Below are 19,712 nucleotides of genomic sequence, written 5' to 3'. Positions count from 1 at the left end.
GGGAGGCTGAGGCAGGAGAATGGCGTAAACCCGGGAGGCGGAGCTTGCAGTGAGCCGAGATCCGGCCACTGTGCTCCAGCCTGGGCGACAGAGCAAGACTCTGTCTCAAAAAAAAAAAAAAAAAAAAGGTGATAAATGCTGTGGACAAAAAAAAAAAAAAAAAAAAAAAACCCACTACAGCAGAGTAACTGAGATGAAGGTGGTTTGGAATTTTAAATCTTAAGTATAACTGGGGTAAGACAATATTGAGAAGGTAATTTTTCAACAGCGCCAGAAGGCAGTGAAAGAGTAGGCATTCAGATCCATGAAGCAAATCATCTCAGGGAGGGTGAACAGCCAGTGCAATGTCCTGCAGCAGAAGCAAGCCTAGTATGTTGAAGTCCACCAAGGAGTTCAGAGTGAGCATCTGAGGGAGTAGCAGAAGAGGAGGTCGGAGAGGTAAGGGGACACCAGAGGTCATACCACATAGGGCCTTGTAAGCTTTTACTCTGAGTGACACAGGGAGCCACTGAAGTTTTGATGCCAAATAATGCCATAATTGGACTTGCATTTTATTTTATTTTATTTATTTGAGATGGAGTCTCGTTCTGTCACTCAGGCTGGACTACACTGCAGGAGTCCCTGATCTCAGCTCACTGCAACCTCTGCCTCCTGGGTTCAAGCTATTCTCCTGCCTCAGCCTCCAGAGTAGCCAGGATTACAGGCAATGTGCCACAATGCCTGGCTAATTTTTGTATTTTTTCTTCTGGTAGAGATGGGGTTTCACCATGTTGGCCAGGCTGGTCTTGAACTCCTGACCTCAAGAGATCAGCCCACCTCAGCCTCCCAAACTGTTGCGATTACAGGCGTGAGCCACCGCACCCGGCTGGACTTGCATTTTAAAGGAATCCCTCTGGTGGGTGGGATGAGACTAGAAGCAGAGAGATGAGTAAAGAGGCAACTGCAGTTAATACAGGCAAGAGATGACAGCTGGAACCAGAGTGGTAATGCTAGAGGTAATAAAAAGTTCTCAGGCTACATAGATTTTTAATTAGAGCCAAAAGCATTTACTGAGAGACTGCTTGAGTGATATAAAGGAAAGGAGTCAATGGTGACTTCCAAGATTTTTGGCTTAAACAACTGGATTAATGGAATTGCCGCCAAGATTAATACAAAAACATCCTGATCATTTCTGCCTAACTGGGAGAATATCTGAAAGTGCTTCACTTTCACTACCGGTTGTAAGGCATGTATATGGAAGGAAAGGAGCCATTTATAGCCACTTCTGATCCAGGCCAAAAGTAGGTGGCGGCTTTTAAACCTTGATACATTGCTGTCAGCCACATCTGTAAGAAGAGAAAATTTAGGATAAGCGAAAGTCAATAATTACTTTGGGTAGAAATGGTGTACCTTACCAGAAACTAAACAAGATTAACAGTTGCAACATGTATTAAAATTGAAATTTTAATCTTTGTAGCAATTAAAAGATATAATTATCTAAGAATCTGCCTCAAAAACCAAAAACATAGCAAGCTACTAAGAAGCAAGATCATTTCTTTTCAAACTGGTAAAATTGGATGGTTCCTCTCTCCCTTTAAAAGAATTACAACCTGTAATCCCAGCACTTTGGGAGGCTGAGGCAGGTGGATCACAAGGTCAGGAGATTGAGATCATCCTGGCCAACATGGTGAAACCCCATCTCTACTAAAAATACAAAAAAATTAGCTGGGCGTGGTGGTGCGCCCCTGTAGTCCCAGCTACTCAGGAGGCTGAGGCAGGAGAATTGCTTGAATCCAAGAAGCGGAGGTTACAGTAAGCTGAGATCGCACCACTGCATGCCAGCCTGATGACAGAGTAAGACTCTGTCTCAAAAAAAAAAAAAAAAAAAAATTACAAAACAAAATGAGGAAAAACATTAACAGATAATCTTTCTGAGTAACTTCCAGATAGATACATTTATAACCCAACACCCAAGTTTAAACATAGCTATTTGAGTTAACAGCCATAAATGTTTTAAAAATTCAAGTTACAAATAGTGGTAAAACACCTTCCCACCCTCAGCCTTTAGAAACTATATGGGTGACATAGAACTTGCTCCACTGAGCAAGAAGAGTGACCTCCTGCCACACTGAGAAATGGAGGTTACTTCAGTTGGCACATGTAGAATGCTACATACTGGTTGCCCATGCCACCAGGCTGGATTATTTTGTTCCTCTGAAGAAAGTGAAAAATTCTTGTTGAGATTTACATCATACATATTATTGTCAATGATGCCATGTGATTCCGGATACAAGCCCTAAAATGATAATTTAAAAAAAGATGTAAGATAAAATATTAGTAAAATAGAAATTTAAATTAAAATAGCACACGATCTATTACTCATATCTAGGAAAGGTACTATATATCTTTCAGTGTAAAACACCTGGACCTGAACTTAAATATCAGAAGATATTGTCATCCCTTGGCTTTCATAGGGCATGGTTCCATGACCTCCCTCAGGTACCAAAATCAGAAGATGTTTAAGTCCCTGCTAGAAAATGTCTTGGGATTTGCATATAACCTATGCATACCCTCCTATATATTTTAATCATCTCTAGATTACTTATAATAGCTAATACAATATACATGCTATGTCAATCATTGTTGTATTGTTTAGGGAATAGTGACAAAAAAAGGCTATACATGTTCAGTACAGATGCAATTTTTTTCCAAATATTTCCTTCCTTCCTTCCTTCCTTCCTTCCTTCCTTCCTTCCTTCCTTCCTTCCTTCCTTCCTCTTTCTTTTCTTTCTCTCTTTCTTTCTTCCACTTTTATTTTAGGTTTGGGGGTACATCTGAAGGTTTGTTACTTAGATAAACAGGTGTCATGGGGGTTTGTTGTACATATTATTTCATCACCCAGGTATTAAGCCAGTACTCAATAGTTATCTTTTCTGCTCCTCTCCCTCCTCCCATCCTCCCCACTCAAGCAGACCCCAGTGTCTGTTGTTTCCTCTTTATGTTAATAAGTTCTTATTATTTAGCTCCCATTTATAAGTGAGAACATGTGGTATTCAGTTTGCTAAGGATGATAGTCTCCAGCTCCATTTATATTCCCACAAAAAATATGAGTTTGCTTTTTTATGGCTGCATAATATTCCATGGTGGATATGTACCACTTTCTTTATCTAGTCTGTCATTGATGGACATTTAGGTTGATTCCACCCAAATATTTTTAATTCACAGTTAGTAGAATCCAAGGATTCAGAACCCACACATATGGAGGGCCAAGTGTGTATATATATATTTTTTCTAGTTCTACCATGTTCATAGCAGCAAATAAGAGACATTAGGCTGATGGCTTGTCCTGATGGTGTTAACATAACTTCTGTGTGCTTAGTAACTGTTTAATTAACTGTTAAACTTTCCCATATTAGAATAATGGTTAGCCACTGGTTATATTATCAATAATAGCAAATAATTTACTAGATAGAAGCTTTCTATACATCACATATCCTGGCTAAAGTGAATTAAAGGGTGTTACCAGCATTTTAAAGGCAGCCTGCCAAGTCTCTACTCATCTTCCCTGCCATCCACCCACCTATCCAACCAATCATTTATTTAATCAAATCCCACATATTTATTTAATCATTCCACACATTTTTATTAAATGACTATAGATTTTAGGGTCTTTATTTTAGAACATTGCTAGGTATATGAATATGTATGCATATATATGTATAAAAATATATGAATAGTAAATTAATTGCATTTATGCATAATCCCTTATTTTATGTATACATATATGTACATATGGTATATATTTATGTATATATGTATATACAGTCAATTATTATTTTTATAGTAGTTCTATAAAGTTGTCATGAACACTAAACTAATGATTACTGATTGCTCCTAGGAAAAACACAGAATTAGGTTCCTGAGAGCCTCTGGTTACAACAGTTTTGTCTTCTGATCAATACATAACCTTGTTTTATGAGTGTTTTTGTTTGAAGTCACCTTATTTTTGTATATTGTTGGTTCACTCATGGTATAACTCAGGCCTGAGCAAAGTTTCCCTAACACACATATTTCCTCTGTAAGGCAATTCACAGCCTTCTTGCTCTTAGGAACACCAGAAACCACGTCAGCACTATGCAAGGGGACCATTTTAACCAGTGAAATAACTCCCCCCAAAACATGAGCATATAAAAAGTATGACATTCAATAAACAGTAAGATTGTGAAAATGATACTTGTTTATAGTATGACAGCTAAAACAAGACAGCAGAATGTCTCCTGGTTAGACCTTAGCTAGGAACATGAGCATTGGGCAACTCAACTCTTTGTGCTTCTTTGTGATGGCTGCAAATGACGATAAATGTACTTATTGATTTGGGGGTTACAAATAAATTTTAGCAAGTAGGCAAACCCACAAATACAGAGTCTGCAAGTAATGAGAATACATACACACATTTGTGTGGGGGTTAAAATTTAAATGTCACAGTTACTGTTCCATAGTAATAAAAGATTAAAACCCAAAGTAACAAAGACATAAATATCCTTTGAGGCAGCGGATGCCTTAAATGTGTTCTAAATCCACCTGTCTTAAATAATTTAATTTTGAGTTCATTTTAATCATTCTACCTACATCTTTTTATACACCAAGGATAATTCACTTGCTTTTATTGCTTTATCTAAAGAGATGTAGACAGTGTGAATTCCTTCATGAAAAAGAAGTTCTATCAAGTTAATTGTAATGAAAAGACTAGGAAAGAACAAAATTTCCCACATCAAAGTAGTTGGCCCTATATATAGCCTACTGTTCCCAGCAGACCTTCAGATAAACAAAGGGCAATCGAAAGACCAGAGGAAAATGGTATTTCTCACATCAAAGGGTCTGTTTTGGGCTCAGCACAGGTGAATTAACCTAATGCTGGACACTTATTCATAGTTCATGCCTCACAGCCCTGGATTGGCCTCATATTGAGCCATTCCTTCCAGCCTGAATTCAGCCATGAACTATTATTCCCACATGTGCTCGAGAAAGGTAAGTCTCAGAACTCAGCCAGTTCCTGCCCAAATATGTCTGTCTTATGTGGTCAGTTCTGGTCTTTGGCCTGTCTTACCACGGGGTCAAGCACTCACCGTGACAATGGTGTAATGATTTGGGAAGGTTTTGGTAGGATACATAGCTCTCATGTATTTTGAATGAATTCCACATGTTTCTGCAACAGAATATGGTGAGAAATTAGGAAGTTGTTTCTTCTTCAGTTTTTTGGATAACTAAAACTCTGAAAATGAAAGTCTCCCAGAAAAATAGAAAAAAAGCTAAAAAGTTGATTGAAGATGGAAAGAGGTTGAAATTCTGGTCTCTAAGCTTCCTCCATTCCAGGGAATGTCAGTCTTTTAGGAGAGGAGTGAGCTAAATCAAGGTGTATATATTTTTTTCTGGAAGAGCCAGTGATACACATGTTAGGCTTTGCAAGGCCATATGATCTTTGTTGCAACACCTCTCCACTCTGCCATTGAGGCCCCAAAGCATCCGTAGACAATAAATAAACAAATGAACATGGCCATGTTCCAATAAAACTTTCTTTATGGACATTGAAATTTGAATTTCAGGAAATTTTTACATGTCACAAAATATTCTTACTTTCTTCCAACCATTTAAAAATGTAGAACAGACTAGGCCCAGTGGCTCGCACCTGTAATCCCAGCACTTTGGGAAGTTGAGACGGGCAGATCACTTGAGCTCAAGAGTTTGAGGCCAACCTGAGCAACACAGTGAAACGCCATTTCTGCATAAAAAATTAAAAATTAGCTGGGTATGGTGGCATGCGCCTGTGTAGTCCTAGCTACTCAGGAGGCTGAGGTGGGAGGATTGTTTGAGCCCAGGAGATGGAGTCTGCAGTGAGCTGTTATCGCACCACTGCACTTCAGCCTGGGTGACAGAGTGAAACCCTGTTTCAAATAAATAAATAAATGAATAAATAATTTTTAAAATAAGTAAAACAATTCTCAGTATATATGGCAGGCCATACACAAACGAGCAGAGTGAACCAGATTTGGCCTATGGGCCACAGCTTGTAGACCCCTGAGCTAAATTTACTCTATATTATACACTGCCAGTTTGTTTGCTTTATATAGCATTGGCATCCAGCCGATAGTTCTTACATGTAAAGTATCTAATATAACAAAAGTCAACACTACTGCCTAGACAAATGAAAAAGGATTTCACTTGTATAACTGCATAAGCCTATGTCATGTAGTACTGTTTACAAATTAAGCTAACTTTACTGCTTCTTACTTTTAGTACAGTTTCCATTAGACCAGGGAAGTTTCCTGTGATCTGTGTTTCACAAAGTACGACAGTAATTTAGCTTCATTGTTCTGTTGTTTTCAATCTGTGCAATAACCCTGTTTAAAGAGGTCAGAACCACTGGGGCACATTGCTATTTCCTCTGCACCAGTGAAGTACAAGAAATTTTCCGCAGCAAAATTGTGTTGCCTCTGCTTCTAAAATAAAGCTTCACCATTATAGATTCTCTTTAGGTCCAAACAAAACATGAAATTGCTTGTGGTCCAAAAAGTCACGAGCTTTGCTGCTGAACACAATGAGTGTGTTCTCAAATAGCCATGGGGTTGGTCTCCTTCCCAGCCTCTCATTCAGGAATTTCCTCCTTCAGAATCTTCTAGGGCCCCATATCAAGTCCACTATACAGGATTCTCTGATGGGTATTGGAAGGTAGGAGATGAAGGAAAGGGAGATCAAAAAAATCTCCTTTTTTTTCTTTCTTTCTTTCTTTCTTTTTTGAGATGGAGTCTCTCTCTGTCACCCAGGCCAGAGTGCAGTGGCACAATCTCGGCTCATTGCAACTTCTGCCTCCTGGGTTCAACTGCTGCCTCAGCCTCCCAAGTAGCTGGGACTGCAGGTGCCCACCACCATGCCCAGGTAATTTTTGTATTATTTAGTGGAGATGGAGTTTTGTTATGTTGGCCAGGCTGGTCTCAATCTCCTGGCCTCAGGTGATCCACCTGCCTCACCCTCCCAAAGTGCTGGGATTATAGGCATCAGCCCCTGTGCCTGGCCAAAAATTTACATTTTTAACAAGCACCCCAGGTCATCCTAATGTATTTAAGTTTGAGAACTGCTCCAGGACTTAATTTATGAAACATAAGATTAAAATAACCTTTATTTTTCTTATTTAATCAATATCACCAATAAGTAAATCTTGATCTCAATTAGGGAAAGACATTTAATATTGTTGAGAAGTCATATAACAAGAAAATAAAATGCGATCTAGTCCACTTACACAATTAAAATAATTTAAGTGGGAAAAAATTCATACAATGAACAGATACATAAAGTCAGTTTCTGTTTCAATATCCTTCAAACGTGGGTGGCAAACTCAAATTCTTAAATGGTTAAAGCTAGAGGATAAAATAAAATGTAAACTAAGCTACCGGTATTGTGAAAGCATGGCACCACCCTAGTTATATGATGTCATAAATAAGACACATCTGCTGACTCTCTATAGACTCAAGCTACCGTTTTGTATCACCTGCCCTTGAACCACAGCTACTGTATGTCTTCTACCATGGTTTCTTCCAAATATGAATCATTTAAGTTATGCTTGAACAGACCACTTCTGGAAAGACACGCAGTAAACCAATGAGCGGTTGCTTTTGCAAAGGAAAAGCAGGAAGACCAGGAAAAAGGTTTTGTTCATTTATTTTTACTTATACCCTCGAATATTGCCTTAAAATGTTTACGTATGTATTTTACTTCTAAAAAAACAATTAAAAAAAAGAAAGTACTAAACAAAATATCTGAAAATATAAATGAGATAAGCCTATGCAAGTAGGTTTATAGTAACCAGAAACTATGAGAAGCAGCAAAGGTCTAAATGGGTGAGTAGGTAAAGCAACCAAAGAATGCAAGGTAGGCCAGGCGTGGTGCTCATGTCTGTAATCCCAGGATTTTGGGAGGCTGAGGCAGACAGATCACCTGAGGTCAGGAGTTCAAGACCAGCCTGGCCAACATGGTGAAACCCTGGCTCTAATAAAAATATAAAAATTAGCCCAGTTCAGTGGTGCACGCCTGCAATTCCAGATACGTGGGAGGCCGAAGCAAGAGAACTGCTTGAACCCGAGAAGCAGAGGTTACAGTAAGCTGAGATTGCCCCACTGCATTCCAGCCTGGGCGACAGAGCGAGACTCCATCTCAAAAAAAAAAAAAAAAAAAAAAGAGTGAGACTCCGACTCAAAAAAAAAAACAACAATGTAGTCCTTGTGAAATTCTTATAGGATTGGCATAATGAAATAGTATTAAGGTATTTGTACAAATGGAAAAGATAGCAAACTGTTCACTAGTATTCACAGATTCACAGGCTGAAAATAGGTACTTTCATTTTATATGTAATTTAGTAGAATAACCTCTTAGAAAGATTAGCCATAATGTTGGCCTGTATCATTTCTAGCACTCAAAAAAAAAAAAAAAAAAAAAAAGAGGAATAAGCTCTGCAGGGGCTTCATTCTTCCCAGAGTTGCAAGTATGCATTCAAGCCCTTGGCACATAAAGAAGGGTCAAAAGAGAGCAAAGAGGAGTGATGTTAGCAAGATAACAGAATAGGAAATCTTAGACGACTCTTCCCACAGCAGACACTATCATTCAATAGCCACACATAAATCAATTTCCTTTGTGAGAAACCCAGAGACTACTTGACAGGCTCCTGCTTAACATGCAAGTATAACCCCAGTTACATTGAAACCAGTAGGAAAAGCAGAACCATTTCTTTGACATAATACCCATTCCCAGAACCATGCTATATGATCAGGAGAGAACTCTCAACTTTTGGTTTCTCCCCAAGGAGGGAAAAAATTGGACCACACATCTAACACTCCAATTTTTCCAGGTGCTGTCTGAAAAACTGGCTTCTATCTCACCTGAGTTAGAAGAGCTGAGATCCAACATGTATTAGTCTCCTGTGTGCTACAAAGAACAAAGAGGAGATTTGAACTAGCATGCGGGCACTCATCACAGCTTCTGCTCTTGGCTCAGCACAGAGAAATCAGACAATAACCCCAACTTCCAGCTTCTCCCAGGGGAGGAAGAGTTGCACTAAGTGTCCAATGCCCCAACTTTTCTAGGGTCTGCCCACAGGACTGGCTTTTTCGGTCTTGTCTGTATTGGAGCACTAATGGAACCTAGCATACTCTAGTCACCGGGGGGCCAGTGAGAAAAAACACAGTGGTTTGATGTAGCATATTAGTCACCATAGCCCCTCTCCCTGGTGCAGCACAGAGAAAAAAAAGCAAGAGAAAGAAGAAAAAAAAAAGCCCCACAAAACAAAACAAAATCCAGATCCCAACTTATCTCTGGGGAGTGAAAGATTTGGACAAGACATCTAATGATCCAAATTCTCTGGTGACTGCCCAAGGAGCTGGCTTCCTTCCAAGATAAGTTTCACTCATCTTGGAACACCAGTGGGACCTAGTGTGCTCTAGACACTTGGGGCCCCTAAGAACAGAAAACAAGGTTGGACTAGCATGAAGGTTTAAGGGGCCTCCAGAATCCCTGATCAGGCCTACTGATGAGGGTTTCTCCTACAAAAGCCCAGTCCATGAAAACTGAGAAAGGTGACTGTTTTGTCCAATGTGCAGATGCCAACACAGAGTAAAGGAAAATGAAGAAATGGGGAAATACGTTCAAAATAAAGGAAGAAGATAAATCTTCAGAAATTGACCTGAATGAAGCAGAGGTACAATTTTCCTAACAGACATTTCAAAATAACTGTCATAAAGATGCTCACTGAAGTGATGAGAACAATGAATTGATGAGAATAAAGTGAAAATTTCCACAAAGAGAGGCAAACTCAGGCCTTTAAAAATTATTCAGGCAAAGGAGCAAAAAGAGAAAAGAATAGAAAGAAGTGATGAAAGATTAAGAGAACTGTGGGACACCAACAAGTGGATTAATATATGCATGATGGGGTTTCCGGAGAAGAAAAAGAGAAAGAACTAGAAAGTTAATAGAAAGAAATAATGGCTGAAAACTCCCAAATCTAGTGAGGAAAATGGGCAACCAGATCCAGGAAGCTTGAAGGATTCTAAATAAGATGAACCTAAAGAAATCCACACCAAGACATATTATAATCAAACGTCAAAAGTCAAAGACAATGAATTTTGAAAGCAGCAAAATAAAAGCAACTCACAATATACAATAGAAGCCCTATAAAACAATCAGCGGGGTTTTTTTGTTTTGTTTTGTTTTTTCAAAACCCTTACAGAACATTAAACACAACACAACACGTTTGTCTCAAGCATGCCTGGAACATTCTACAGGATAGATCACATTAGATCACAGAACAAGTCTTAACATATTTTAAAAATTGCAATCATACCAAGTATTTTCTCCAACTACAATGGAATAACACTGGAAATCTATATCACAAGGAAAACTGAAAAATTTACAAATAATGTAGAAATTATGTAACACACTTTTGAACAACCAATGGGTCAAAGAAGAAATCAAAGGAGAAATTTGAAAATACCTTGAAACAAGATGAGTGAACATGAAAATGGAATGCAGCAAAAGGAGCTCTAAGATAGAAGTTATAGAAATAAATGCCTACATTAAGAAAGAAGAACAATTTCAAATAAACTACTTAATTTTGCACCTCAAGGAACAGAAAAAGGAACAAACTAAATCCAAGGTTAGCAGAAAAAAGAAACAAGATTAAAGAAGAAATGAAACAGAGAATAGAGAAACAATAGAATAAATCAATGAAACTAAGAGTTGGTTCTTCGAAAAGATGAACAAAATTGACATACTTTTAACTAGACCAAGAAAAAGAGAAAACTCAAATAAATAAAATCAGAAAGAGGAGACATTACAATTGATACTGCAAATATAAAAGGTTCGTAAGAGAATACTATGAATAATTATATGCCAACAAACTGCATAACCTAGTAGAAATGGATAAATTCATAGAAACATACAAAGTACCAAGACTGAATCTTAAATAAATAGAAAGTCTGAATAAATCTATAAACAGTAAGGAGATTAAATCAGTAACTAAAATCCTCCCAAGAAAAAGACCAGGACCAAATGGCTTCACTGACAATTTCTCTACCAAAAATTTGAATAACTAATGCCAATTCTTCTCAAACTCTTCCAAAAACTGAAGACAAGAGAATGCTTTCAAATTAATAAGGCTAGCATTACCCTAATATAAAAGCTATACAGTCATCACAATAAAAGATAATTTCAGGTCAATATTCCTGATGAAAATAGATGCAAAAATCTTTAACAAAATACTAGCAAAATAAATTCAACAACACAATGAAAAGATTATACACTATGATCATGTGGGATTTATCCGTGGGGTGCAAGCATGGTTCAACACATGAAAATCAATTAATATGATATATAGCATTAACAGAATGAGGGATAAAAATTACGTGATCATTTCAATAGAAGCAGAAAAAGCATTTGATAAAATTCAACACCCTTTCATGATAAAAGCTCTCAACAAACTAGGAATACAGTCAGTCATGCATTGCTGAAAGACAGGGATACATTCCTAGAAATGTGTTGTTAGACAATTCCATCATTGTGCAAACATAATAGGGTGTACTTAACAAACCTAGATGGTAAAGTCTACTATGCACGTAGCCTATATAGTAAAGTCTATTGTACAAATCTGTACAGCATGTTATCCTATTTAATACTGTAAGCAATTGTAACACAGTGGTATTTGTATATTTAACCCTTTCTATCTAAATATAGAAAATGTACGGTAAAAATATGATCACGTATCATGAATAAGGATTGCAAGACTGGAAGTTGCTCTGAGTAAGTCAGTGAGTGACTGGTGAGTGAATGTGAAAATCTAGGACATTACTGTAAACTACTAGAGACTTTATAAACACTGTACACTTAGGATACACTAAACTTATAAAAATATATGTTTTTCAATAATCAACCTTAGCTTACTGTAACTTTTCTACTTTATGAACTTTTAATTTTTGCAACTTTTTGACTCTTTTGTAATAACACTGATTTAAAACACAAACACATTGCACAGTTGTACAAAAATATTTTCTTTCTTTATGTCTTTATAAGCTTTTGTTTTTTAATTTTTTGTTTTTACTTTTTAAATGTTTCTGTCAAAAACTAAGACACAAACTCACACATTAGCCCACACCCACATGGGGTCAAGGTCATCAATATCACTGTCTTTTACCTCCACTTCTTGCCCTACTGAAAGGTCTTCAGGGGCAATAAAATGCATAGATAGGTTGTCTTCTATGATAACAGTACCTTCTTCTGAAATACCTACTGAAAAACCTGCCTGAGGCTGTTTTATAGTTAACATTTTTTAATAAGTAGGAGTACACTCTAAAATAATGTACAAAGTATAAGTATAGCATAAGCTGGGCACAGTGGCTCATGCCTGTAATCCCAGCACTTTGGAAGGCCAAGGTGGGAGGATCGCCTGAGCCCAGGAGTTTGAGCCAGCCTGGGCAACATAGCAAGACCCCATCTCTTTTAAAAAAAAGTATAGTATAGTAAATCATAAACCGGTAACAGTCATTTATTATCATTACCAAATATGATGTAATGTACATAAATGTGTGTACTTTTTTATGACTGGCAGTGCAGTAGGTTTGTCTTCACCAGCATCACCACAAAAATGTGAATAATGCATTGCACTATGACATTATAATTTCTCTGACATCACTAGGTGATATAATTTTTTTTTTTTGAGACAAGAACTCACTTTGTCACCCAGGTTGGAGTGCAGTGGTGTGATCATAGCTTACTGCAACCTTGAACTCCTAGGCTCAAGGGATCCTTCTGCCTCAGTCTCCTTAGTAGCTGGGACTACTGGCACACCCCATTATGCTTAGCTAATTTTTTTTTTTTTTGGTAGAGACAGGGTTTCACTTTGTTGCTCAGGCTAATCTTGAACTCCTGGGCTCAAGCAGTCCTCCTTCCTTGGCCTTCTGAAGTGCCGGGATTGCAGATATAAGCAACCATGCCCAGCTGGTGATGGGAATTTCTCAACTCCATTATAATTTATGGGACCATCATTATATATGCAGTCTGTTGTCGATTGAAATGTTGTTGGGTGGCACATGGCTGTAGAAAAAATACCTCAACATAATAAAGATTATATGAAAAGTCTACAGCTAACATCCTATTCAGCGGTGAAAAACTGCAAGTTTTTCCATCTAAGATCAGGAACAAAGCAAGACTGTCCACTCTCTTAGCCTGAGCAATTAGGCAAGAAAAAAAAAGGCATCCAAATAGGAAAGAAAGAAGTAAATCTGTGCCTATTTTCAGAAGAAGTGATATTATCTACTGAAAGCTCTAAATATGTAAAAGCTTTAAATAAATTTTAGAACTAATAAATGCAGTAAAGTTGCAGGATACAAAATCAACATAAAAAATCAGTTGCATTTCTATGTATTAATAATGAACTATTCAATCTCATTTATCAACATTGAAAATAATAAAATTCTTAGAAATAAATTTAAGAAAATGAAAGACTTCTATATGAAAACTATGAAATATTGGGAAAAGAAGTCAAGGAAGACATAAACAAATGGAAAGACACCTCATGTTCATGGACTCGAAGACTTAATATTGTTAAAATGTTTGTATTACCCACAACAATCTACAGATTCAATGCAATCTTTATCAAAACCCCAATGACAGTTTTTACAGAAATAGAAAAAAAAATTAAATTCGTGAAGACCCCAGATAACCACGACAATCTTGAAAAAGAACAAAGCTGAAAACATCAAAGCTCCTGATTTCAAAATATATTAAAAATCTCCAGCAATTAGAAAAGTGTGTTTTTAAAAACAGATGTATAGACCAAGAAAAAGAATAGGGAGCCCAGGCTGGGCTCAGTGGCTCACACCTGTAATCCCAGCACCTTGGGAGGCCAAGGCAAGCTTGAGCTCAGGAGTTCAAGACCAGCCTGGACAACATGGCAAAACTACATCTGTACAAAAAATACAAAAATTAGCCAGTCATAGTGGCATGCAGTGCCTGTATTCTCAACTACTCTGGAGGCTGAGGGGATCGCTTAAGCCTGGGAGGCAGAGGTGGCAGTGAGCTGAGATCACACCATCACACTCCAGGCTGGGTGACAGAGTGACAGCCTATTTCAGAAAAAAAAAAAAAAATGGAATAGAGAGCCCAGAAATAAATCAATAAATCCATGCGTATATGGTCAACCAATCTTCAAAAAGGTTGCCAAGAAGAATACACAATGGGAAAAAATAGTTACTTCAACAAATGATGTCAGAAACTGGATATCCATATGCAGAAAAATGAACTTGAACTCTGATCTTATACCATATACAAAAATCAACTCAAAGTATATTAAAGATTTAAAAGTAAGACCTGAAACCGTAAATCTTCTGGAAGGAAACATAGGGGAAAATCTGCAGGATATTGGTCTTGGCAATGATTTCATGAACATGATGCCAAAAGCATAGGCAACAAAAGCAAAAATATACATGTAGGAGTATATCAAACCAAAAAGTTTCTGCACAGCAAAGGAAACAATCAATAAAATGAAAAAGCAACATATGAAATGGGGGAAAACACTTTCAAACCATATATCTGATAAGAAGTTAAGTTCCAAAATGTATAAGGAACTTCTACAACTTGATAGCAAAAAATCCAATAGTCTCATTAAAAAATGGGCTAATGACCTAAATAGATATTTCTTCAAAGAAGAAAGATATTGTTCATCTCTAAAGACATACAAATATCCAATAGGTGTATGAAAGATGCTCAATGTAACTAATCATCAGAAAAATGCATATTAAACCAAAATGAGGCAGGGCACAGTGGCTCACACCTGCAATCCCAGCACTTTGGGAGACCGAGATGGAAGGATCACTTGAGCCCATGAGTTTGAGGCCAGCCTGGGCAACATAGCAAGACCTCATCTCTAACATAATAATAATAATTAAAAATAAAAATTAGAAAATGAGATATCATATCACATCTGTTAGGGTATCTAGTATCAAAAAAACAACAACAAAAAAAACAGGTGTTGATGAAGATATGCAGAAATTGGAACTCTTATACACTGTTGGTAGAAAGGCAAAATGGTATAGTTGCTATGGAAAATGGTATGGAGGTTTCTCAAAAACTTAAAAATAGAATTATATGATCCAGCTATTCTACTTTTGAGTATTTATCCAAAAGGGTTGAAATCAGGATCTCAAAGAGATTAGCACTCCCATGTTCACTGCAGCACTACTCATAAGAGCCAAGATATGGTAACAATCTATTTCTCTTTCAAAAGATAAATAGATTTTTAAGGTGGCATATACATACAATGGAATATTATTTGGCCTTAATAAAAGAGGAAAATCTTGCAACATGTGGTAACATGGATGAACCTTGAAGATATACTAAGTGAAATAAGCTAGTCACAGGAACACTAACACTGTATGATTCTACTTACATGAGGTTATCTAAAATAGTCAAAATCATAGAAGTAAAAAATAGGATGGTGGATTCCAGGGGCTGGGTAAGGGGGAAATGTGGAATTGTTGATCAATGGATATGAAATTTCAGTTTTATAAAATAAGTAAAGTCTAGGGATCTGCTGTACAACGTTGTGCCTATAGATAATAATACTGCATTGTACACTGAGAAATCTGTTAAGAGGATAGATCTCATGTTATGCATTCTTAACAAAATTTAAAAAGCAGACAGCAAATGATATCTGCTGTGGCCAATATAAGAGCTCTGCTGTTCATGAATGCCAAACTTGCAAACCCTAATCTCTGAAACTCTGCATATGTCACCAGCTGGATCTTTGCTGTCTACCTGTTACTTCTAGTCTTATTTGATCCACAGTTTCCCATCTAACTTTTCAGGAAGGCTGTCTTCTAAACAGGCCAAATCACTTCTATCCTACTTGACAGTTTCCTGATCTTGGCCCTTCTTTGTCTGCTGCCACCTGCACTAAGACAAGACAATGTTCTTGCCTGACTAAAGTGTGATTCAGAGAGCCACTTCCTTGTCCACTTAATAGTCACTCATATGACTCACTGCTCTGTGATATTGTTTAGGCTTGGTTTACACCACCATGATGGCCCAACTCAGGCAGCTTGATGAAACCCTAGAGTTGGGGCCTTGGACTCCCTTATTATTGTTGTGACAGCAATGCCTGCTGTCACATACCTCAATTCAAGGCTAACATAATCCGAATCCTATTTAACCACATCTATCCTTTTTTAATTTTCCCTCAAAACAGCCTCAGGATGTCCTGAAAACATGTCCCCTTACCTACCACATCTATTCTTAATCGGGCCTCCTAGAAACTAACAGCCCCATTTTGCCTAGGTAGGCCTAGATGATCATAGCTTCACACATTTGAGGATTGAGATGTTGTTTACATGACTAAAATTTTTTTAAATGTTTTAAAATATTTTAAACATCAAAAGCAGAAAGCTCTTAGTGGCTGTATTACATTGATGTCATTCCTAATTCTCAATGGAATGAGCAAATCAAGGAATTTTACTTTAGAAAAGGTTCAGTTCACCCTGGCTAGTCAAATTCCCTTTTGACACCAGATTTGATATCCAGTTTATCAAGACAAATTTAGGTAAGAAGATAGAAACTGAGAAGTGTTAGCTAACTTTCTAGGACAAAATGACTCAGCAGAAAAGTGGCAGGTCCTGGATTTGGAAAACAATCTCTTTGCTAAAGATCTGCCTCAGGGAATGAGGGAGAAGCTGAGAAAACAATGCACCTTGAGTTGTTGGAAGTAGTGGTCTATCTTCCTACAACCACGGCATTTTAGGGCTGGAATTAATAGTAGAAATCATCAGATCTAGACATTTTGTTTTACAAATGAGGAAACTGAGGCCAAGAAAAGTCAATTGACTTACCCAGAGTCAAACAGCTATTTTTAATAATTTGCAGAAAAAGAAAAACAATAAACCAGTAAAAAATGACAGAAAATTTGAGAACTTTGGGGATATAAAACAGGGCCTCAGAGGAGGGAGAAGAAAGAGAGGAATTGCAGGGCAGTGAAAAGTGTGGGCCCTGGAGTTAGTTCTCTGGTTTTAACTATGCCACTTCTTAGCACTGTGTCATTGGGTATTCAACTTCTCTTTAAAAAAAAAAGTTATTATTAAATAGAGATGAGGTCTCACTGTGTTGCACAGGCTGGTCTCAAACTCCTGAGTTCAAGGGATGCTCTAGCCTCTGCCTCCCAAAGTGCTAGAGTTACAGGCACTGGCTACCATGTCCAGCCTCAACTTCTCTTTATTACTACTTTTATTAAATTATGTGAAGGCTAAGTGTCCTAACACAGAAGTATAACATAGTAAAATTGATAATAAAAGAATTATAACAATTACTTAAATCCACCCATCATATGCCACATATCAAATAGCTATTTTTTGAAAGCTACCTGTACATTCTCACAGTAATCCTATCAGATGGGAAGTCACCATTTCACAGATGAAGAGACTAGGGCACTAAAAGACGAAGGAAACTTGTCTGAGACCTCACAGCTAGCAATTAGTAGAGTCAGATTGTAGGCAGTTTAATTCCAGGACCAGAAATAGATCCTGGACTTGACATCTGCTGAAGTGGTGGGAGGTGCTGGATCTGTCTAGCCCACCTGCCTTCAGGATCCGATTCTTGTTATATCCACCTTGCTAAGACCCAGAACCCAGGTCTGACAAACATCCCTTTCAAGGCAGTACACACGAATAGATTTCCAGAGGACAGAAGTTACATTCGAATACAAAACAAATCAAAATAAACAAACAAAAGGCTGACCATGCTACCAAAATAAAGGTAGGAGAAGCCAGCAAGTGTGAAAATACACTTCTGATTGAAAGTAGATACCACGTGGTAAAGTCAGAGAGGATCTAGGCTAAGACAAACCACTAAGGTTAAAAGTCAGAAAGAAAGTTGCATCATCTGGAGATTGACTAACTAGGTGTCTTTATCATTTTCATGCCACTAGTTATAGAAGACTTACTCAGTTTATTGATATTTGGCATTAAAGTATCCCATGTGTATAAATATTCAGCTCTAAATCCATCCATAGAAAACAAGATAACAGGTGGCAGGTCAAACCTGAAAATGAAAAACAAAATTTGTCCATTGTTTTGGATAGTTATATTTACCTCAAAAGCATTGCAATCTTTTTTTTTAGACCTGTGTTTAAGGTGAAATAATTGGGTAACTTTTGGGCCATAGCCAGACACTGTCTTTTTTTTTTTTTTTTTTTTTTTGAGACACAGTTTCACCCTGTCACCCAGCCTCCACCTCCTGGGTTCAAGCAATTCTCGTGCCTCAGTCTCCCAAGTAGCTGGGATTACAGGTGCACGCTGCCACATCCGGCTAAATTTTAGTAGAGATGGGATTTCACCATGTTGGCCAGGCTGGTCTCCAACTCCTGACCTCAAGTGATCCACCCACCTTGGCCTCCAAAGAGCTGGGATTACAGGCACGAGTCACTGTGCCTGGCATAAAATTTTGCTTCTGTTATACACACACACATTTCACAGATGTATAGTTTGATAAATTTTCATTAACTGAACTCCACTGTGTAGTCATCACCCAGATAAAGAAACAGAATATTATCAGGATGCTTGTGCTTCCTGTGGTCACTAAACTTTCCAAACCACACCCCACCAAGGATGATCAGTATCTTGATTTCCAACAGCATAGATTATCTTTGTCTATTTTTGTACTTACATTTATATGCAAATAAAATCATACAGTATGCATTTTGTTAAGTCTCAATTCTTTTACTCGAGATTATGTTTGAGATTCCTCCATATTGTTGCAAGTAATTATGGATCATTCATTCTCATAGCTGTCTAATATTCCAGTGAATGAATAAACCAGAACTTATTCTACTGTCCACGGGCACTTGAGTGCTTTCCAATTTGGAAAGTTATTAGGTTTCCAGACCTAAGAGAGCCTGTGGTTTAACTTCATTTACATAAATTCTAAAACAGGAATATATGATGATAGAAATCACAATAGTGATTGTCTTTGGGAAGTAAGCAAAGGGAAGGGACATGAGGTATCTTTCTGGGATGGTGGAAATATTCTATATGTTGGAAATATTCTATATTAGTAAGTTATATCACTTAGTGAATTTCCAAATTGCATTATATTATACAATTAAGATAGGACCATTTCAATGTATATGAACTATAGGATACCTCAATTTAAAAATAAAAATGGAAAACTGGGACTGTTTGAACTGCAGTGTGCAGAAAATTCATGAAGAAATTAAAGTGGCCTAGTGCAATTTGCATGAGAAAGTATTTATTTTTTTCATAAACTCATTAACATAACTCTGATTTAAAATTTTATATTCATAAATATGCCATTAAAATAACTTTGAAGATTAAAGACAGGGTCAACTGTCTGTGGGATCAAGAGTGGAATCCAAAGATCCAATGCACCCCTTTTTTAATGGCCAGCTTGCCTGTCCAAGCTAACTAGAAAGTGCATTTTACATTCTGCTGATACGAACTTTCTTGTAGCTAAAACATCCTTAATTATTTCCTAAAGATAAATTCATAAAGATCACATTTCCTGGTCTTACGACAAACTTTCAAAGGAGACTAAAATATTGCCACAATTCATTCCCAACAGTAGATATTAACTTATACAGTACTTTCATAAACAAGACAGGTAGCTGGGACTTTATATACACAAATCACGATGTA

General features: G+C 37.3%; 1 protein-coding gene across 3 annotated transcripts in view; it reads right to left on the bottom strand.

The window, feature by feature from the left end:
* Positions 1 to 19,712, bottom strand: part of ENPP3 (ectonucleotide pyrophosphatase/phosphodiesterase 3) — a 96,975-nt gene that overhangs the window by 54,888 nt on the left and 22,375 nt on the right. For 2 of the 3 annotated variants that reach the window (XM_015448666.3, XM_065543408.2), the window contains exons 6-9: positions 18,002 to 18,099; positions 5,106 to 5,185; positions 2,156 to 2,275; positions 1,216 to 1,325 (exon numbers count right to left, since the gene is read on the bottom strand). In XM_015448666.3, the coding sequence (XP_015304152.3) occupies positions 1,216 to 1,325; positions 2,156 to 2,275; positions 5,106 to 5,185; positions 18,002 to 18,099 (408 nt within the window). The remainder of the gene's footprint in view (positions 1 to 1,215; positions 1,326 to 2,155; positions 2,276 to 5,105; positions 5,186 to 18,001; positions 18,100 to 19,712) is intronic. The other variant, XM_074037059.1, reaches the window with a different exon arrangement.

This window comes from Macaca fascicularis, chromosome 4, assembly GCF_037993035.2.
Source record: "Macaca fascicularis isolate 582-1 chromosome 4, T2T-MFA8v1.1".
Lineage (NCBI taxonomy): Eukaryota > Metazoa > Chordata > Mammalia > Primates > Cercopithecidae > Macaca > Macaca fascicularis.
This window is presented reverse-complemented; position numbering and strand designations above follow the sequence as displayed.